Raw genomic sequence first — 19,550 nt, forward strand, 5'->3', positions numbered from 1 at the left:
CAGCATTAAAAGTTTTCATGTTTTTATGTGTTCATTGTAGGTGGCAGCATAAAAATAAGCAGAAGTTTTGCAGAGGTGTGCAAAGGCATCAAAAGGCACTGAGCTGCAAAAATAAACAAGACTGGTCCTATGTTATTTATCATTCAATTGATTTAATATATTCTTCTTTAATTGCATATTGTTTTGAGGAAGATTAATATTTTTGAAATGCTGATAAGAACGACATAAACATTGAATTAATCTTCATAAATTGTATGTTATTTGAAAATATTAAACCATGACCAATAAAACTGGTAATGCAGGTGATTTTCCTTACATAAAAGTAACCTGTGTTTGAAGTACAAAAACATGTATTATAATATTTCCTTTGTATAGGAGAAATAGATCCTGTTCAAGAGGAATTAGCTGGTCGTGTACACGAAGTTGGAAATCATGCAATTTGGAGTTTATCCAGTTGCAAACCTGGTTTTGGTGTAGATCAGTTACGCGATGATATCACAGAAACTTATTGGCAATCGGATGGGCAACTTCCACACCTGGTAAATATACAGTTCAAAAGGAAAACTACAATACGTGACATATGTATTTATACAGATTATAAGCTAGATGAAAGTTATACCCCTAGTAGGTAAGAAATTTATATTATATTTTATATTAAAAATAATACCTGTGATTCTTGATATAATTATGGGATCATTTTTTAGAATAAGCATCAGAGCTGGAACAAATTTTAATGATCTCCAAGAGGTAGAAGTTATGGATTTGAATGAACCAAGTGGTTGGGTTATAATTCCAATAAAAGATATTAATGATAGACCTATTAGAACATTTATGATACAAATAGCTGTAATAAGCAATCATCAAAATGGAAGAGATACACACATGAGACAGATAAAAGTTCACAGCCCAACACAGGATGTTCTTGGGCCACCAGCTTCTTATATTCCAGGCCAATTTCTTACCAACGAATTTTTGCGTTATGCTACTGTTAGATAAAATGAGATTTCATGCTATTCTTTTGTATATTACTAACTGTTACTTAAATGTTAATAAAATATTTATTAGAAATTGAAGATAAATCTCATTCGAATCTGTGTGTTGTGTATATACATACATAGATTTGAATTAAATTTAGTTTCTATTATCAAGCACTGATATAAAAAAAATATAAACATACAGTTTAAGAACTTTCATCCAAGTGTGTTCAGTTGTGAGCTGATAATCTAACTGGCAATTTCAAGTGATACAATGTTAAAACTCTTATTGTTTCTAATGTTAATTAATGCAATAGAATATCATGCATATACGCAAGAAAATTATGTTTTAAATGCTGCATTGAAACATACATCTAACGTTTTTAAAAAGTTAAAATTAAACGAGGGTAACAAAACTTCCATTAAAATTTAAAAGAAAGTCTAAATATTTGTGTGTAATATTTAAAAATATTATTTTTAGGTACTGAAGATTTAAACGAAAATGTGATACTTCGAATTAATCAGACAGTTGTGGAACATGTTAGAAATACATCAAAAATAATTCTTTCTCGTCGTAAACGAGAATTATCAGAAGACTTTAACAAAGGTATATATTTATTACTATTTATTAAAAATAATAAGAGTCCGTACGTACATACATGTATAATGTTCTTAATAATATCTACTTATATTATGATAATTTTATTGTTAATCATCAATGAGCAGTTAAGTAGTTTTACCCTCAATTCCAAAGAGTTCTTTAAATGCGTACTGTACTTCATGTTCCTTTAAGTATTTTAATACTTGACCCATATCATTATGACGCTCAGAAGAGGGAAAAGATATTTCTCGGAAATCACTAAATTTACGAATGCTATCTATGCCACTATGGTTTTCCTCTTTTTCCAACAGTCTTATTAGTATTTTCTGCCAATTCATAGATTTAATCTAAAATGAAAAGTACATAGAAATAAACGAATATTACAAAATGAATAAAGTATAAAGAATAAATACTTTTTGCCAACAATAATCACAGTCTTCAAAGACCCCTTCCATACAAATGATACCAGGCTTTCCTGCTAGGCAAAAGCCTGTAATAGAGTTCTCTTTTGCTAAATCAATTATGTCTTTTCTTTTACTTTTACCATATATGTGATGACTATAGATCCAATATCTAGCAAAAGTTATAGATTTTTCTTCTTTATTTTTACTTATGTCAGTTAATTCTTTCTCCTGATTTTCATTAGAAGCTACAAGATAATCTTCCCCATTATCTTGTAACCATAATATCAACACGTAAATACAAGGCTCGCCTGGTTCTTGATTTTCAACAACATTCTTTAATGCTTTATTTAATTGCAACTGTTGGATTCGATTTAACAGTGAATTCCTTGCATAAATCTCAGGTTTATCATTAGGATAATTTGGTGGTAGACTAATTAATAATTCAATTGTTCCCTGTAGAAGATTTTTTCTATTAATAGTTAGTAATGTTTATTTATATGTTTTATAATCTTACATTGCTTAACGAAATTTCAACTGAATATTCTAATCTATGGGGAAAATCTTGCGTAGGATTTTTTAAAAAATCATGTATATCAGCTAATACTCCATGGTCGGTAATAACTATTTCCTTTGGGTAAACAGATTGTAATGTTTCTAGTTCGCAAACTTGTGCCGTCAGATTTTCGCTTATTTCCTCGTGTGTACACATATCGTAGGTTAAAATATCTTTTACACATATGGATGTATTATTAAAATTACTTATAAATAGGAAAAAATAAAGAATAATGTCGAGGTTATCACAATATCAGCTGATATCAACAATTTTGTATTTTGACAACTCGAATCGAATCGAATCGAATCGAATCGAATCAATTGGAATTGATTTGAATCGAATATCGATTATCATTTGAATTTAAACTTGAATAAAGTTAAGTTTCATGCGCGCCTAAATTAATACCTGTTAATTTGATAAAATATATTATAACATTTTGCAGGTATCAATACACTAAATGGATTTAAAGATTTTATTCAATTAAATTTCCGAAATGTCCGTGATGTCAACATTTTTTCTCTTAAAAATGGATACGAAGTAATTTGGTTCGCTGCGATTTTAGATGGCTTTGGAGTATCTCTACTTCAAATAAATGTATGGTCTACTAATGTTATAAAGTAAATTATAAATATTCATTTACTAAGTTAATTATATTTATTTCAGAAAGACTCTCTTTTTCACGTTACTGCTTATCCTGTAACTAATGGGACACGGTTAATTGTAAATGAGTGCAATTATGGAACACTCTTAATAATTCAAAATCAGGATAATTCTATTCATGTTTTGCGCCTCAGTAAAGTTAATGATAAATACTATTTACATTTAATTCAAGACTTGGAGTCCAATGATATTAGTCATTTAACAATATGGAATGGAATGAATCAATTACATCTAGGCATTTCATCACAGTCAAGTACCTCAATTTTCACCTGGTTTGGGGATTATTTTGATTTAGTACAAGTTATAAATCTTAACACCAAGAAATTAGTGCCTTTTCAAAACAAGGGATTCATGTATTTAGCAGCAACTGGATCTGTTACTCTTATTTTTAAACATTTTTTAAAATCCGATGAGTTTTTGGTAATACAGAAATTACCAGCAAGTAAAGATGCCTCATTTTTTCAATTAAGAGAAGGCCATTTTACAGATAACTATCTAAGCTTATCCACAGAGTCATCTGTTGTGATATACAAAGATATCCATGGTCGGTTTGTACCATTTCAGCAGATTCCTTCTGGTAAACCTACAGTACCAATTGTTTCAAACAAAGCAATTTTATTCTTTACTTTACAAGAAGATACACTATTGACTTATCAATACAATGGCTGGAGATTTATAGAATTGGATGTGAAATTGCATGGAGTTCATCGATTGCAGACAGTTAATTTATATGGAAAACAACTGTTGTTAATGAAATATAAAAATGATACATGGACACTGAAACAATTGATATGGACTAAAAGGAAAACTTATAAAGATATACAAGAAGAAATCAAAGCATGGAATATTAAAGCTAAGAACATAGCTCAGAGACAATTAAATGAAATTTCAAATCTAAACAATTCTGTTCAAATTTTGAATGGTCATATTGATCAGCTGTTTGTTCACAATGTAATATTTGATCATATCTTATATAAAATAATATAAATTACACTGGTATAAAATTGATACATATCCTTTAATGTTTTGCAGGTAAATCAGCATAATTTAAAAGCATTAAAGAATGTATCAGTACAGTATAATAAAGTGAGTTCCAAGCTTCAAGAACAGAGTAGCGTTATAAATAATAAGTGGCACTCGGGCAATGTAACTGTTACTTCTCTTAGCGCAAAGAAGATTCAAATGAGATGTAAAACAACATGTAGGATTAATAAAGTAAATATTAAAGGCAATACCGATCTTCTGTTAAAGTTAAAAGTGCTGCCTAACAAAAATGAAGTGTCAAGCTTCAAGACATTGAAAGTTAAAGAGATCAAGAATTGGAAGTGTCCAATTTTTAATTTACTTATAGATAATATTGTTGTTAGTAAGTCAATAAATGGAATGTTATTGGAAAATTTACATAAAAATACCTTAAAAATAACTGGTAATCAAACAATCTTAGGTAAGGTGTATTAACTTTTATTTGCTTACAATAAAATATAATTTTTTTTTTTTTTTTTAATGTTAAAAAGAAAATATGTTTCAGGGAGACACAGTTTTATCAGTATCAATGTTACAAATACTGTGATGCCGCTGAATATTGCTTCGTATTTTGCAAAGAAAGAAATACAAGCAAAAAAGGTGAAAGTTAAAGAATTAACTTTAACAGAAGGTGGAATTTTACTGCCATTAAATGGTTCGTCTACAGTGATCACTGGTTCGATAAGTGCATCTAGAATAACAGTAAAAGATAAAATTCGTTTACAAGGATCAGTAACAGGCAGCTGGGCAAAAAATTTTTCACCCATAAAATACATTCCTGATTCCATCAGCATATACCACGATGTTAATATAGAAAATGCTAGGATTGAAAATTTGCAATCTACAGATTTAATTAATAATAAAACAGGATCAGTCAAGGATATTTTGTCAAATGCAATAATTTTGCATGAGAATGTACCAGTATCCTTAGTATTTTCAAGCCAAAAAACTGTAAGAACTATTTTGTAATCAATTTTTTAAATGTGTAGTTTGTAAATATGTAACTAATGATAATGAATTTCAATTCAGAAATGGAATAATATTACTATACACGGTCCTCAAAATTGGGTCACCGCAAATTCTCAAAATGTAATAACAGGAAAGAAGCACATGCTGCATAATGTAGAAATAACAAAGTTTTCCTATGAAAATTTGAGATTTCCACGGTAAGCTAAACTTAATATTCATTGTATGTATATTATTATTATTAAAGGATAATTTTTTTTCATTTCAAGGATTGAAACAGCCTTATGTGGTGCTTCTATAATTGTACCTGAGATCAAAGCTACAGTACTAACAGTAAATAATGTTACAGTGAAAAGTCTAACAAGTCCACATGTCTTTGGAAATTTGGCTGATAAATCAGGATTTATTTTTAAACCACTTAATTCATCTGCTGAACGTTACTACTATTACTACAATGTTAAAGCGAAAAATATATTTACATCACACACCAGTAACATAAATTTAACAAGTAAAGGTATACTAATATTTAAACACTGCATTTTTGTTTAATACTGATAATTTACTAATATTTTATTTTACATAGCATTAGAACGATTTACAAATTCGTGGGTTGAACCTAACATTCTAAAAAGTTCAATTGAAGCAACAGATTTAACGATTAATGTTCTTCAATCGTCTATGAAATTTTATCCAAAGTGGTCCAGAGTAATAAGAAATGTGGTATCAAAAAAAAATATTTATGTAGGTAACATCAATAAAATTAATTTTACTGATTTCTTAGTCAAAGCTATAAAGCTTGAGGATATAATATCTTTGAGAAACGTAACATTCAGTAAGTTGCAATCATTAATTTCCTAATCAATTTATTATTAACATTTATTATTATCAATTACCCTAAAATTTGCTTTTAGATAATGGTTTCACTACGAATCACATACACATTTCCTATCCCTTATTACCATTAATTCAAACAGATAAAGATCTTATTCTTCATAAAAAAAGAATTTCTCGAAATATAGAAGTTAATGTGATAAATCTACCCTACCTTTTTGGACTCGAGAAAAATCATACCTCAGCTAATATTATTATTAAAGGATCAGCAATATTTCCAACTGAGCCAAACATACATAATATAAATAAAAATAATTTAAAAGACTTGTTTATGCGAACGTGGATAATAACAACTGCTACAACTTTTGTTGGGAAAAATCTACATGTTACAGATGTTGTATTAAAGGGAAATATTACTATAAATGTAAGTAAATTAAATTTAAATTTCAAACACCTGAGCGAACAGCTACTGCATAGTCACGCATGCGCAAGGGTAGACGTCGCACTCAAAGACAACACTAATCCCTCGTACCTCGTACTGCGCTGTTACGCAACTGCCACGAGTAGCAGCGCGTACCCCCCTATATAGACTTCTCCCAGCGTATGCGCGCGCATCAGCGCAGGCGCAGTAGCTCTTCGCGCAAGTAGCTTGAAATCAAAAAATTTTCGAATCGAAAATTCTTATCTGTTTTAGAATTCTACTAATATATTATATCGTGAAGCATGGAAAAATATTTCAGAACGTGTTCTAAGTAAAACAAAAGTACAAACAATAATAGTTGATGCTTCTTTAAATACTGTAGAAACTAGTTCGGTTGTAGGTTCAAATACTTCAACAATAGTGTCTTCAGTGTCAGATTTTAATTATATGTTTAATAATTCTTTAATGAAAGGTCGAGCACAAGATGTGAAGGCAAAATGGACATTTGATAAATTAATAATTCTAGGTAATAATACTTTTACACCTGATGAAAAAAAGCTACCTCTAAAGAAAATAACACTTTATTTCAGGTAAAATGAATGCAAGAAAGAAAATTAATAATATGAATCTTAAAACGGATGTTATGAGATATGATTCTAGAAGAAATATTGTAACAGGAAAGAAAACGGTGCTAATTTTGACTACAAAAAATTTGAATGGTTTAAATTTTGCCGAATGGGCTGATAGTGCTTTAATACCAAAAGAGAATCGTGTAATAATCAAAGGGCAGAAGCATTTTCTAACTGCTGCGTTCAACGATATAACGTAATCGATAAAATAAATTTAACCATTATTAACCATTATTAAGTTAATTACAACTGATTTTATGTTTGCAGCTTATCTGGCACTATAATGGGGCACTCTGTGGATGAAGCATTATTACAATTCAGAAACCAAACAATACATGGTCAAAAAATAATTCATGGATCTATTCGTGTATCAAGAATTTTCATCGATGGTCTAGTGAATGATGTAAATTTAACTAACTTAATAGACCATCAATTAAAGAAACAAAGTTCATTGCAAAAAATAGAAACAACTATTGAGTTACAAAAAAAATTAATTATAACTGGAAATCTCATCGTTAATGATACTTATGGAGGAGCAAACATGAAGAACTTTGAAAAAAGTTATTCATATATACCATTTATTACTGATAAATCAAATAACTACTCAAAAATAGCTGAAACAATTAATCTAGCATTGAGAAGTATGTTATTTTTATGTTTATTAATATTGCAATAGATCCCAATAAGTTATCTGAATATTTTGTAACATTTCAGATCATGCAAATTACATACACAAATTGGAAATTGTAAAAAATATTACCAGTATTTCTCGTCAAGGTACAATAATGCAAAGAGAACAGTGTAAAGTTAGAAATTTCTCTAAATATTGTGTAAGTGAACATATAGAAAATATCGTCTTTCGATCAGACACAAAGAACTCTATACTAATAAAATCAATTTTCCTGGAAGAAACCGAGTTCGTTGTCTGGATAAAATTCCATTTCGTTTCTATTTATAAATACAATAATGTAAACAAGAATCTTATTCGTGTAAAAGGTTTGTACATCGTTTTATACAAAGTTAATATTGAAGCAATTATTAGAAACTGTAATAATATATTTAATGAAATTTACAGATTTACATATTCCAAGAATAATAGACGCCTTTGTAGAGCAAATGTTTAATTCTTTATGGATCATTTTACGATTAACTTCGCAAACTTTGGTGTTACATTATCAGCCGTGGCAAGAGTTACAAGAATACGTGTTACCAGCGACAGACGTATTTGCACTGAGCCGGTCTCCGAATAATCAGTTATTATTACTCTTATCGAGCGGTGTTTGGAATCTCAAAGGTCTCGCCAGCCCCCAAAATATTATTGAAATTCCTTTGAAAGGACAGGTACAAACTTTTGTTAATGGCTTCGATTATTTTGTCAAATATACTTCAAGTAATAATACCATTTTAACGAAAGTTCGATACGTAGGAAATTGTTAATTTTATTTAATATATACTTTGTTTGAACGTGTATCATTATTATTATTATTATTATTATTATTATTATTATTATCATTATTATTATTGTATTAATGTTTAACTTTTATTACCCTAATGTACAACCGCCATTATTTAGCCCTAAGGAGTGTATTTAAATATTGTAAAATATATGTAAAATTACTTAAAATGTATAATGTAAAAATGGTGGTATACTTAATTCCTGGGAAAATTTCAGCAGAATTAATCTCCGTACTTTTCACATTTTACTTCTTAAAAATAGATCCAGTTGTAATGGAAGACATTACTGCCTAAAATATCAAGAGAAAAGTTTCCTATACTCATTCAAAGAATAAATAATTAATAAAATTACAAACTTTTGCAGCTTTCTTGATCACTGTAACTTCTGCTTTCGTTTTAGCCGTGTCTGCGTCTAGTGTCTTCTTCTCCTCCACCTTGAACAGTTTCTAGAAAATAAATATTTCGATAGAGTAATTATCATTAACTCTCGTTTCTATCTTGTCTCACTGGATCTGTCTGTATAAATTTCCCTTCCAATTTTTTCTTCTCTTCAATAGCATTGTTAAGGGCAATTTGCTCAGCTGGTGTGAGGACCAGAAGTCGTGGATCCATAGCGATCCAATCGCTGTTAATTACTTGAGTCAGCTTCCAACGTTTATGGGGATCAGGCTCAAGAAGATGCGTTACCAGTTTCTTTACATGCTCGCTCAAACTGCCAGCAACTTTACTCCGAAACTTCCATTTACGATTCGTCTGCTGTTCGTAGAGACTCTTGATGTCGGTGTCGTCAAAGGGCATTGCTTTATTCAGTAAAATGTATAGAATGACGCCGAGGGACCAAACATCAGCCATCTTAGGGTTGTACGGAGAGGCACGAAGAATCTCTGGAGCGGCATAAGACAAAGAACCGCAGTAGGTGTCGCTTAATATTCGTTTACCACGATTGTCTATCACGTAACGAGCGAAGCCGAAATCGGCGAGCTTGACGTTGTGATTCGATGTAAGGAGAACGTTTTCACATTTCATGTCTCGGTGGGCAATTTCCATTTCATGGAGATATTGAAGACCTAAGTAAAGATAACAGTTCTTAAAACGATAATACAGTAGTTGGTGGAAATTTTCTAAATATGTACCCAGTGCAAGCTGCCGGAGCCAGACACGCGCCTGTCCCTCTGCAACCGCGCCATTCTTCAGGACGAAATCAAGAAGGTCGCCGTTCTCGGCGTAACGCATGAATATAAAATATTTCGATCGCCTCTGGAATATACTGTGCACGTGCACTACGTGAGGGTGATTCAATTTTGCCAAGATGTCCAGTTCACGGGGTAGAAATTTTCGAACAAAGTCTTTCGGGGCGTTTACAGTGTTTATTACTTTACAAGCCAACGTGCTGCACCTTTCGGGCTCGGTTTCTGGTTTGTATTCAGCGAGATATACCTGAAAATTGAATATTAATATGCAGAGGCTGTTCAAACGAGAATTAGCTACATTAAATTTCCAAAATGCGCGGTTTCTTTTTATTATGTATCTAATAACAGCGCTACAGAGCACTTACTCACTTTAGCATAAGAACCTTCGCCCAACTTTTTTACAAATTTGTAGCCTCTTGCGAGTAGAACAGCTTCCTCAGATGGTGTCTGATTCAAATCCGTCATGAGATTTCAAGATCCGCGGCTGACATCCTACCGGTCCAATGATCATAACTTACACAATTAAGTTACTTTTCCATCTATAGAAAATAAGTATTATTAATACTAATTTCGTAGAGATCAACAAGTAATGTCTTTACGTAATTTCTTAGAAAAACTATTAAAACAAAAAATGATATACTTTGTATTCCTGCACTCATACATGTTTAAATGTTTTCTGCTCCATCGTACATAACATTTTTGTGCAGAGACATTAACTAATCAATGATTCATTAACAGAAACTTAGTTTTAATAACTATAGCGACCTAGAAATGTTGTGGAATCTTCTGTAAGGTTAGTTATTGCTTATTTTTTGGTTAAAAGATGAAGTCAAAAGGAGGAATGTGATTCAAGCGGTAAAGATACTTGCTTTTTTACTTAACAATTTTGTCTAATTAAACGTCATGATGTTCGTAAAATATGACAAAAGATTTCATGGCCTACGTTGTTCAGTAATATTTATAAAACAAGATTAAATTAAGAAATATTTCGTTCGCGATTAGTTTTACAGATTCAACAACACTGAACATGCTTTTGTCAAAGAGAAGGTATGAGACAGGTTATGAATAGACAAAATTTGGTATCCCTCGGATCTACTTTTTATAAATCAGTCAAAATCAGCACAAAACAGAAAAATTATTAAAATCATTTTTTGACAAACTTGGAATTTAAAAGGGACCGCCATAAATTATTTCAAAATTCGATCCTTGCGCCATCTATACGAAAACGGCGGAAACTACTCAATGACTTACCAACTGGGACTTACCAACCAGGGAGCGCAAGCGCCATCTATCGGGGATTCACGGAACTTACTTGTCGACTAGTTTCCGCCATTTTTGTATAGATGGCGCTAGTTTTGGCGGTCTTTTTAAAACGCAAGATCGTCAAACAATTATTTCAATAATTTTTCGCTTTTGTGCTGATCTTGATTGATTTCTAAAAAATATGAATTAGTAAATTAGGCACGACTGTTACACCAATTCTGTTCATGCAGGCGTAACTTCGCCTGAGGGGGAGCGGGGACCCCAAAATCATGATCCTTCGAGAACACAGCATGTCCAGCTCGTAGTCACTGCTTCGAGGAAGGGGTTCGATCCTTTTTTCATAATTGAAGAAAGAATACAGGTTCGGTGTTACAAATTATTCTGTAATTTTAATATAAAAATAAATATCTATCATATTTTAATGACACTATTATGAGTAAAAGGCACTTTGACTGCAGTAAATTAAAAAAATAAATAAATTGCTAGTTAAATGATTTCTGCAAATCAACAGACATATTTAGCTATATGGTTGAAGGTTAATTTAGCGTCGCTATTCTAAAAAAAAAAACATCAAATTCTTTGAAGCACAGAGACATCAATATTAATCCTATTTTTTGTACTTAATAATCGCGAAAATTCATTTTTTAATCATATAAAAATAGAATGGCGGACAACGCTCCAGCCGCGCGTGGAGGTTTTCGTGGAGGATTTGGCTCTCGCGGTGGTGATCGCGGTGGCCCAAGAGGTAGAGGACGCGGAGGCAGAGGAAGAGGACGCGGCCGTGGACGTGGTAAAGAAGACAGCAAAGAATGGATTCCAGTGACCAAACTTGGCCGTCTCGTCAGAGATGGAAAGATTGAATCGTTGGAACACATCTATCTTTTTTCTTTACCTATCAAAGAATACGAAATCATTGATAAGTTCCTTGGACCTGAACTAAAAGATGAGGTCTTGAAAATCATGCCTGTTCAGAAGCAAACTAGAGCTGGTCAACGTACACGTTTTAAGGTAAACTTGCACAATTATATAATTTATGTTGATGGAAACACTGTTAACATCATAACACTGTCTTTTATTGATTTTAGGCTTTTGTAGCCATCGGTGACTATAAGGGTCACATTGGTCTGGGTGTGAAATGTTCCAAAGAAGTAGCTACTGCTATCCGTGGTGCTATTATCTTGGCTAAGCTTTCGGTTGTACCTGTACGCCGTGGTTATTGGGGAAACAAAATTGGTGATCCTCATACTGTACCCTGCAAGGTCACAGGTAAATGTGGATCTGTTCAGGTGCGTTTAATCCCAGCCCCAAGAGGTACAGGCATTGTTTCTGCACCTGTGCCTAAGAAATTACTGCAGATGGCTGGTATAGAAGATTGCTATACATCTGCAAGAGGATCAACCTGTACTCTTGGCAACTTTGCCAAAGCCACCTATGCTGCTATTGCCAAGACTTATGCATACTTAACACCAGATCTTTGGCATGATCAGGCATTGAGGAAGGCACCCTATCAAGAATTTGCTGATTTCTTATCTAAGAACCATAAAGCTGTGGGTGGACAGAGGTCTGCTGAGGTTGTTTAAATAATAAACCTCCATGCAAAGTCTATCTAATTGTAGTTTTATTTATTTTCCTTGTTCATGCTTTTATCTTCCTTGAGATTATCCATCTTTCATGCTTTGTAGCAAAGGTAGTAATTTATATGTAAAGTAATATATTTATTATTGATTTAGTAAAAAAAAAGTAGGAAATGTAACAATAACATCACGTGCTATCAACAGATGTATCTTTGGAACTTTTAAACTGTTCATAAGCACCATTGAAAGTTTCTAAAGTGTAATCACAAATTTTTTCAAAGTCTTGTAATCCTTTCCTTAGTACATCAACAGCTTTTCCCTTCTTTGCTTGAATTCTCAAATAAATATTTCCCTCGGCTGGGTGATTGACGAAACAAGCACAGAACTCCACATCAGGACTGTAAAAAGTAAACTTTTAATAACAATTACAAAGGATATATTGATACAACATACTTTTGTGAAATTACAGTCACCAAAGCATTTCCTAAGGTGTAACCTTCATTCATGAACACAAAAGTCTTGTTTTGTTCAGACGAGTGTTCACTAGCTACCTGCGCATAGAATTAAATTTAAAAACTAAATTTATTTGAACAATAAATCAGATACCATAACCATAAACCGTTTTATATTTATAAATAACATACCTCAGCCAGCCGTCCCATTTCTCATCAGTTATTTACTTTGAACAATTAATTAAAATATTATAGATTATCAATTTGATATTTACATTAGCACATTAATACAAAATTAAAATGTAATCTTAATTAAATACTCTTGCATGGTTGGTGGGGAAACCTAGCATGCATCAGCATGACACCATACTTAACCTAAACTTTTGTGCTAATAACATGATCTCATCAGTTTGATTGAGGAAATAAGTTAATGTTATAAACAAAACAGGTAAACATTTTACATATCAAATAAAAAAGATGTTATTTAATAATGCATCGTTTAACCCTTTTAGGAAACATAAATAAACAACCAAAATAAGTGAAACAGCATAATACAAAATGTCTCTTAAAGAATTATTCTTTAAATCATCATTACAATTAAAAATTCAACATGTTATTGGCAAAAGATGTTTCTCTTCAAAACCAGTAAAGGATATTCTTGAAACTGTTGAAGAAACACCAATTTATATAGAGGAAAAAGATGAGCACGCTGGACTAGAAGAGAAAAGGAACAAATCAAGATTAAATCCTGCACACAGAAATATGTTACACGATCTAAAACCGTACGATGAATCTCAGGCTTGGTATCATGATTCAGTGAAATATAAAAAACGAATATTAGGTAGGTATGGCATTGAAGCTTTAGGAAGACCTGCAGGACTGGCATGGCCTACACCTGAAGAAGTAAAAGAGATAAATGAGTATGAAAAAATTGCTTTTCCATTAACAATTCAAGAGAGATTGAGTAAGATTAAAGAAGAAAAGAGACTGAACGAAGAAATGATAATGGCTAGGTATGCTAGCTGTTGCATATAATACAAAAATAAAGTAATATTTATGTATATACTTGCATACATTAATTTTTTTTTTTTTTTTTGTTATTATATTTACAGACAACAAGAGATTGGCAAGAAAATGGCAAACATGAATAAAATGATAGCCGATATACAAGAAAAGGTTGCCGAAAAGGAAGCAAAATTGTTGACAGCTCAGATGACAAAGGAACGTAAAATCGAAGAAATTAGACGTAAATTACTGGCTGAAGGCCATGTAGGCACAGACAAAATTGAAGAAGAATTGACTCAAATGGAGAAAGCAGAAAAGAAGAAGAAGAAAGAGGCTAAGAAAACCAAATTACTCGAAAAACAAAAGGAATGGGCAATGAAATTGATGCGGGAGGCTAAGCAAGAAGGTCAAAAAGACGAAACGGTAGAAGATAAAGAAAAGACAAAAGAAGATAATTGAAAAATGTAACGTAGATACTTTGACTAAAATGTATTTGAAAATAATTTCTATATAGTTAGTAAATTCAATACTTTACAAAACGTCGTTATCTTTGATTTCTGTCTACAATATACATATGTAGAATAACTGAAATTTATATTAAAAAAAAGAATTTTAAATAAAAAACAATATTTACATTTCATAGTAAATATTGTATTTCCTTTGCTAATACAAAAAACGTTACATTGTTACTCTGCAAGAGCTAGAAGGAATTATACTAATATATAGCAGTAAATGATTTAGTAAGACACATATTCAGGCACAATTCAGACATTAATAAATTAGACCGAACTTTCTGTTGGTCATCATATAAATGGCAGCACTATTGAAAAAAATCAGCTTTCAGCTATCGAAGATGCGTCACAATTTCCGGTGACGCGTTCACAAACCGAGGATGATTTTTGATCGATAAAAACCTGTTGAAATTCTTTGATTTTAGTAACATCGGCGTTTTCAGTTTGATATAAATCCTGAATATTTTGTACATGCAACTCATCGATCACGATCAATCGTACTTTATTTTTTTCGGTGTGTCAGGCCGATTGAATCTGTGACGGAGAGGACAGTTCGTAAAACTGAAAACTTAATTCTTCTCCAAATAGATTCTCCGGTGTGATAATTTCTGGTTCAACTATATTCAGACCTAAGGTTGTGGGATTTAAGTCTGTAACTAAATACCCTTCGCTTATTAATCCACATTCTTCTGCCACTACTTCCTTGGACACTGGATTAAGAAAATCTACAAAGGGCAATCTCATATGTAATAAATTTATTGGCCTTCTAATTAAAGAATAAATGATTAATCGCGTTACCACTCTCTTTTACTGGATAATGAAGTTCTTGTGTTTGTTGATCAGATTGAGTGGAATTATGTTCATTGTTGGAAACCATCATAGGAACAAGATACTGGACTTCCACTTCTTTTTTTATACCACTTAGGATTTCCTCTGCACAATGTTCCAATGTTACAGAATTCACTATGTTCTCAGTCTCTTCCTCGGAAGGCTGTTGTATAATGCTGGCAGTTGCAGCTTCCACCTCATCTATAGGATTGATTTGACTAAAAAATGAACAATTTTTTTTTAATTAAGGTAACTTTTAAAGTTTTAAACAAGGAGGAATATATGTATACAGGAATTTCACTTCAGCTTGTAGAAGCTTAAAAATTGATCACCTAATATTTTTCCAATTATTCTCAGCTTCTATAGCGCTCTTAACAACTTGTTTTATGGAAGAACTAGTGTTGATAGTTTGTCTGGGTCTAGAATCTCCGGATCTGTTTGCAATAGCCCATAAGTGTCCAGCTCCATGAGGTGCCTTTGATCCTTTTCTGAAGTGAGGATTTATCGAAAGGTTGTGCCGCACCGAGTTTTTCCAACGATCATCGTTGCTTTTGTAATAAGGAAAATGCTCACTGAAAATAATAAAAAAATTCAACGCTTATTACTATATCCTACAGTTGTATTATAAGAGACGTTTAAACGATTCCAATTCCTAATTATGCCTAATTCCTAATTTACTGTCGACAAACATGTACCCCAATGGAAATAAGTTTCTTCACCTGCTCGCGGCGACGTCACGGCGTGTTACACACACCCCCTAATTAATTCTCTTCGTCTTTGATAGGAAAAGACAAAAGATTCAGTGGAATGCCCTGAGCACGTGGCAGTTTTATTTGAAAAGAAATTCACCCTCAAGGTAAAATAATAAATTCTCTTCCAATAGTTTTGAAATCAATACGTGTACTTTAACTTAATAATTAAGAAAAGTATTATTTAAATAAATAGTAATCTTCAAAATAAAAATAGGGTCAAAGGGAAATTGATTCTATCTGGAAATCAATTATTCTATTATTGTAATTCTTTCTATTCGTATTATATGCTTGATCACTTTCTTTCAGTCGCAAATGTAGGGTGCTCTACGAATTTACGAGAACGTAGCCCACGCTGATGCGGGGTGGTGTGTTGGACAGAGAGGGTCAGCTCTTAGATGGTACCCCTTGGCACCGCTACTCTCGCTACATGGTACCGACCGGTACCGCCTTCGTTCGTTGCAACCCCCAACACAAATGCGCGCAATTTACTGGCTCTGAGCTTTCACCTGTTCGATCGCAGTCTCATGAGAAACTATAATATACATATAGACAGTCGAGCCCCTGAACTCCTTTTCAACCAATTTTCCTCCTCTCCTACTCAATGTTCTCACGAAATGATTTCCTTCTTCCATTTATTCCTTTTTGTTTTTTTTTTGCTTTTTTTTAAATATACAAAACTAAAGAAAAAGCTAAACTAAAATAAAAAATTTTGTTGATCCAATAAAAATGATTGAGAAATTTCTAATGATTAAAATCCAACTTAAAATACAAACTGAGCTATTAAACGGCACTTACGAGATCCACTGATAAATTGCTGATACTGTAAGTTCTCCCCTTTCCCGAAGAGCGTGTTCAATGAGTTCTGTGTACGTGAAGGGTGGTTTCTTCGGCCCGTTGCACCGTGAACTGGCAAAGTTTCTGTTATCGAAATTCGAGTAACTCTGATTCAAATCCTGATGCGACGAGCCATTCTCATTGTAACTTCTTTTAACGTCATTGCTACAGAGAGATCCGTAAGAACGACCGTTTATTTTTGCCTTGTTCCCTGAAAAGAAAGCAAGAAACAGTTGTTGAAGAACCTTAGTAGTATTTCAAAGGGGAACTTTCGTGTTTAACAAGCTGAGCAAAGAATTTCACACCAATATAATTGTTTCTGGCGGGTGTCGCGGTGGACTTTTCATCCGCAGCTTCAATGAAGGGGTCCAATTTGAAGTCCAGCAACCAGGAAAGGTTCCCAGTCTCTTGATCGTCAAACTGTTGTTGCTGTTGTTGGCCGTTACAAGATCCTCCAATTTTATTCTGTGGTAGATTCAATGAAGGCACCGTGACAACAGATTCCCAGTAATCGGAGCCAACTGGGTAGCTCATTTCTTCTATCTGCACTTCCTGGATCACCTGTTCCTGACGGTGCTCCGAGGAAGAGGAAGACGCAGAGGGGGAGGTCGCAACTTCGGTAACGTTCTGCTGAGACTCCAGTTCAGAGACGGTTGTCCAAGTGTAATTCGTACCGTCCACCAATAGAACTTCCAATCGTGCTACTGGACACTCGTCCACGACTTCCTGACTAGATAATGGTGAGAAAAACGCTGCAGTGTCGCTTATCCCTTGATTAGAAGCGACCATTTCCATCGGAGTTTCTATCTCTTGATACTGGTACCGCTTGCGACTGTTCTGTACCTCCTCGCAGAAGTTCTCGATGTCCAGGTCTTCAAAGATGCGCTTCTTCCCCGATCTGGACTGATTGTCCGACACCTCGTGCTCCGAAACGCCTCCCGTACCCGAAGACGGTCCGATCATGCTGTCAATGGAAGTTTTAAATCATATTTATGTCTTTCTTTTTGGTGTCAGCAAACTGCAGTAAATTAAATAAACATATAATTCGGTAAAGAGAATAATTTTCTTGCTACATAAAAGATGGATCGGTTAAAATGAAAGGTAAAAAAAAAAATTGATATAAAATAATATGTAAAAAACAAAGCAAGAAATTGCTTTAATATGTGTTCTCACCTCGATATTCTGTCTTACGATTTCGACGAATTATTTTGCAATCTTCAAAAAGGCACAAGTCAACGTAAAATTTCTGACTATCATCACGAGGTCCCGTTGTCAGCAAAGAAACAATAATTGTTTAGAGACTTTGAACGATTCATTGATGAAGTGCTTAGCTTATTCTTTGAAAGTTTCTCGTCTATGATCGGAGCCGGAGAAAACTAGAGAACGTACCCACCTTTCTACACAATTTAAGGATAGTTCATCGCGAATTGCACACAGGTTCTCAATTGATACTAATTGCTTTTCGCATGCGGTCTGTGAACCTCCACTTTGTACACGAAATCACCTTGCGATCAGACGTTATTGGAATATCTACATGATCCACCACGAAGTGCGACTATCCCTTGTTTCGTATTTCAACTGCTATCGCGGTGTGATGCGCACGCATCTATATGTCCCGATCAAACTAGAGGGGATATTTGCGCATGCACATTTGGGACGATAAAACCCTTAAATTCAGGGCTGTATGTATGTATGTACATACATATGCATATATACGACCGACATACAGCTTCGTTGAAGTAAGATGTCCAAATTGGAATTAACTTTAAGGACGGTGTGTCTCTTATCTGTAAAAAAAAAATGTAAAGTTTAGAAGACTCATTCAAAACATTTTTTAAATAGTATACGAAGTATGACTTTCTGCGCATGCGCAGGAAATCACTGAAATTCTATATTTTTTAAATATTTATTCTTACTTATATTTAATATATAATTTTGTCTTATTTCTATAACGTAATACAGTCGAGTCTTGATTATCCGAGACTCCACTGTACTACAAATTCATATATGTAGTTTTTTAATAAAAATTAAAATGTTACCTTTATAAACGTAATCATTTTAATGTATGGTATATATGTATATCACGTTTTTAACTAATAATAGCGCTCCCAGCAATAAAAACGCCATAATTTGATTTATACTGGTAAGTTGAATGGATTTAAATCCTTATCTTGTAAATGCGATTAATATATTTCACACTGAAACATATCAAAACTATAAATAAATAAAAGATGTGAATGAAAGGTATCTATAGAATCCCTGCATTCGTGCAACCCAAAGTGCACGGGAGCAAAGACGCATTAAAGAAATGGACGAGTCAACTTTGTAATCATACATAACAGTTTAGCGCGTTCGTTTATCAACTATAAAAACTTGATATCTCGTAGTGTTCAAAGTCAAAGGTGACTTCGTGGGACGTAAAGAAGTTGAATTCATCTTAACTGCAGTTTCCACAGGTGTATGAAAACAATTTGTGTGGATTACACTTTTTATGCGGAGTGTACCATAGATGCATGCATTCATTGCGCACGGATGAACGTCACGAAGAATGACATTTAAAATTTGCAGTTAAAGATCAGACGATAAAAACGCATTTACGAGATTGTGTGTGTGACAATTGCGT

At 33.0% G+C, this 19,550-nt stretch overlaps 8 protein-coding genes across 13 annotated transcripts; 4 read left to right on the forward strand and 4 right to left on the reverse strand.

Annotated features, from left to right (window-relative positions):
• Positions 1–161: 161 nt before the first annotated feature.
• On the forward strand, positions 162–1,068 carry APC10 (anaphase-promoting complex subunit 10). Of its 4 annotated transcripts, none has more exons than XM_034328911.2 (3): positions 162–302; positions 376–628; positions 705–1,068. In XM_034328911.2, the coding sequence occupies exons 1-3, from the start codon at positions 278–280 to the stop codon at positions 994–996; spliced, it is 570 nt and encodes a 189-aa protein (XP_034184802.1). In that variant the 5' UTR covers positions 162–277; the 3' UTR covers positions 997–1,068. The 4 variants fall into 4 exon arrangements, with proteins under 4 accessions (XP_034184802.1, XP_034184803.1, XP_034184804.1 ...); XM_034328912.2 differs by having other exon boundaries at positions 163–293; XM_034328913.2 differs by having other exon boundaries at positions 165–302; positions 385–628.
• On the forward strand, positions 1,068–8,823 carry LOC117606412 (uncharacterized). The gene is made up of 15 exons (XM_034328798.2): positions 1,068–1,381; positions 1,456–1,581; positions 2,975–3,126; positions 3,196–4,143; positions 4,225–4,636; positions 4,721–5,166; positions 5,245–5,381; positions 5,451–5,695; positions 5,765–6,013; positions 6,093–6,436; positions 6,707–6,959; positions 7,024–7,258; positions 7,330–7,703; positions 7,777–8,058; positions 8,138–8,823. The coding sequence occupies exons 1-15, from the start codon at positions 1,249–1,251 to the stop codon at positions 8,497–8,499; spliced, it is 4,698 nt and encodes a 1,565-aa protein (XP_034184689.2). The 5' UTR covers positions 1,068–1,248; the 3' UTR covers positions 8,500–8,823.
• LOC143305561 (RWD domain-containing protein 2A) lies at positions 1,614–2,792 on the reverse strand. Its single transcript, XM_076689618.1, has 3 exons — positions 2,494–2,792; positions 1,989–2,432; positions 1,614–1,922 (listed from the first exon to the last, which is right to left on the reverse strand). Exons 1-3 carry the CDS (start codon positions 2,686–2,688, stop codon positions 1,701–1,703), a joined length of 861 nt encoding a protein of 286 aa, XP_076545733.1. The 5' UTR covers positions 2,689–2,792; the 3' UTR covers positions 1,614–1,700.
• Positions 8,671–10,736, reverse strand: LOC117606440 (testis-specific serine/threonine-protein kinase 6). 2 transcript variants are annotated; one of them, XM_076689615.1, is made up of 6 exons: positions 10,369–10,736; positions 10,077–10,246; positions 9,651–9,954; positions 9,025–9,584; positions 8,874–8,963; positions 8,671–8,807 (listed from the first exon to the last, which is right to left on the reverse strand). In XM_076689615.1, exons 2-6 carry the CDS (start codon positions 10,170–10,172, stop codon positions 8,763–8,765), a joined length of 1,095 nt encoding a protein of 364 aa, XP_076545730.1. In that variant the 5' UTR covers positions 10,173–10,246; positions 10,369–10,736; the 3' UTR covers positions 8,671–8,762. The 2 variants fall into 2 exon arrangements, with proteins under 2 accessions (XP_076545730.1, XP_034184766.1); XM_034328875.2 differs by having other exon boundaries at positions 10,348–10,735.
• A 450-nt stretch (positions 10,737–11,186) lies between these two features.
• Positions 11,187–12,550, forward strand: RpS2 (ribosomal protein S2). Its single transcript, XM_034328894.2, has 3 exons — positions 11,187–11,331; positions 11,633–11,978; positions 12,056–12,550. The coding sequence occupies exons 2-3, from the start codon at positions 11,634–11,636 to the stop codon at positions 12,548–12,550; spliced, it is 840 nt and encodes a 279-aa protein (XP_034184785.1). The 5' UTR covers positions 11,187–11,331; position 11,633.
• Positions 12,065–13,328, reverse strand: l(2)37Cg (RNA polymerases I and III subunit AC2 l(2)37Cg). Its single transcript, XM_034328923.2, has 3 exons — positions 13,189–13,328; positions 12,998–13,095; positions 12,065–12,942 (listed from the first exon to the last, which is right to left on the reverse strand). The coding sequence occupies exons 1-3, from the start codon at positions 13,204–13,206 to the stop codon at positions 12,732–12,734; spliced, it is 327 nt and encodes a 108-aa protein (XP_034184814.1). The 5' UTR covers positions 13,207–13,328; the 3' UTR covers positions 12,065–12,731.
• Positions 13,302–15,242, forward strand: CRIF (growth arrest and DNA damage-inducible proteins-interacting protein CRIF). Its single transcript, XM_034328896.2, has 4 exons — positions 13,302–13,444; positions 13,509–14,009; positions 14,109–14,465; positions 15,102–15,242. Exons 2-3 carry the CDS (start codon positions 13,555–13,557, stop codon positions 14,458–14,460), a joined length of 807 nt encoding a protein of 268 aa, XP_034184787.1. The 5' UTR covers positions 13,302–13,444; positions 13,509–13,554; the 3' UTR covers positions 14,461–14,465; positions 15,102–15,242.
• Positions 14,535–19,107, reverse strand: LOC117606433 (uncharacterized). 2 transcript variants are annotated; one of them, XM_034328854.2, is made up of 7 exons: positions 18,967–19,107; positions 18,321–18,714; positions 17,233–17,891; positions 16,889–17,138; positions 15,674–15,913; positions 15,312–15,559; positions 14,535–15,238 (listed from the first exon to the last, which is right to left on the reverse strand). In XM_034328854.2, the coding sequence occupies exons 3-7, from the start codon at positions 17,888–17,890 to the stop codon at positions 15,033–15,035; spliced, it is 1,602 nt and encodes a 533-aa protein (XP_034184745.1). In that variant the 5' UTR covers position 17,891; positions 18,321–18,714; positions 18,967–19,107; the 3' UTR covers positions 14,535–15,032. The 2 variants fall into 2 exon arrangements, with proteins under 2 accessions (XP_034184745.1, XP_034184744.1); XM_034328853.2 differs by having other exon boundaries at positions 14,536–15,238; positions 18,101–18,714.
• Positions 19,108–19,550: the final 443 nt, after the last annotated feature.

Source organism: Osmia lignaria, chromosome 8, assembly GCF_051020975.1.
Source record: "Osmia lignaria lignaria isolate PbOS001 chromosome 8, iyOsmLign1, whole genome shotgun sequence".
NCBI lineage: Eukaryota > Metazoa > Arthropoda > Insecta > Hymenoptera > Megachilidae > Osmia > Osmia lignaria.

Bases quoted from the DNA above. Each gene is read 5' to 3' on its own strand.
- LOC117606440 (XM_076689615.1), bottom strand. From the start codon at position 10,172: ATGACGGATTTGAATCAGACACCATCTGAGGAAGCTGTTCTACTCGCA. The intron at 9,955-10,076 runs GTGAGTAAGTGC...TTCAATTTTCAG, and splicing joins GCGAAGGTTCTTATGCTAAA to GTATATCTCGCTGAATACAA. The intron at 9,585-9,650 runs GTACATATTTAG...ATCTTTACTTAG, and splicing joins GCTCCGGCAGCTTGCACTGG to GTCTTCAATATCTCCATGAA.
- LOC143305561 (XM_076689618.1), bottom strand. From the start codon at position 2,688: ATGTGTACACACGAGGAAATAAGCGAAAATCTGACGGCACAAGTTTGC. The intron at 2,433-2,493 runs GTAAGATTATAA...AATCTTCTACAG, and splicing joins TTGAAATTTCGTTAAGCAAT to GGAACAATTGAATTATTAAT. The intron at 1,923-1,988 runs GTATTTATTCTT...TTTTCATTTTAG, and splicing joins GTGATTATTGTTGGCAAAAA to ATTAAATCTATGAATTGGCA.
- CRIF (XM_034328896.2), top strand. From the start codon at position 13,555: ATGTCTCTTAAAGAATTATTCTTTAAATCATCATTACAATTAAAAATT. The intron at 14,010-14,108 runs GTATGCTAGCTG...TTATATTTACAG, and splicing joins GAAGAAATGATAATGGCTAG to ACAACAAGAGATTGGCAAGA.
- LOC117606433 (XM_034328854.2), bottom strand. From the start codon at position 17,890: ATGATCGGACCGTCTTCGGGTACGGGAGGCGTTTCGGAGCACGAGGTG. The intron at 15,560-15,673 runs GTGATCAATTTT...TTCATTTTTTAG, and splicing joins AATAATTGGAAAAATATTAG to TCAAATCAATCCTATAGATG. The intron at 15,239-15,311 runs GTAACGCGATTA...TGCCCTTTGTAG, and splicing joins TTATCCAGTAAAAGAGAGTG to ATTTTCTTAATCCAGTGTCC.
- LOC117606412 (XM_034328798.2), top strand. From the start codon at position 1,249: ATGTTAAAACTCTTATTGTTTCTAATGTTAATTAATGCAATAGAATAT. The intron at 4,144-4,224 runs GTAATATTTGAT...AATGTTTTGCAG, and splicing joins ATCAGCTGTTTGTTCACAAT to GTAAATCAGCATAATTTAAA. The intron at 6,960-7,023 runs GTAATAATACTT...ACTTTATTTCAG, and splicing joins TGATAAATTAATAATTCTAG to GTAAAATGAATGCAAGAAAG.
- RpS2 (XM_034328894.2), top strand. From the start codon at position 11,634: ATGGCGGACAACGCTCCAGCCGCGCGTGGAGGTTTTCGTGGAGGATTT. The intron at 11,979-12,055 runs GTAAACTTGCAC...TATTGATTTTAG, and splicing joins GTCAACGTACACGTTTTAAG to GCTTTTGTAGCCATCGGTGA.
- APC10 (XM_034328911.2), top strand. From the start codon at position 278: ATGACCAATAAAACTGGTAATGCAG. The intron at 303-375 runs GTGATTTTCCTT...TCCTTTGTATAG, and splicing joins CAATAAAACTGGTAATGCAG to GAGAAATAGATCCTGTTCAA. The intron at 629-704 runs GTAAGAAATTTA...ATCATTTTTTAG, and splicing joins GAAAGTTATACCCCTAGTAG to AATAAGCATCAGAGCTGGAA.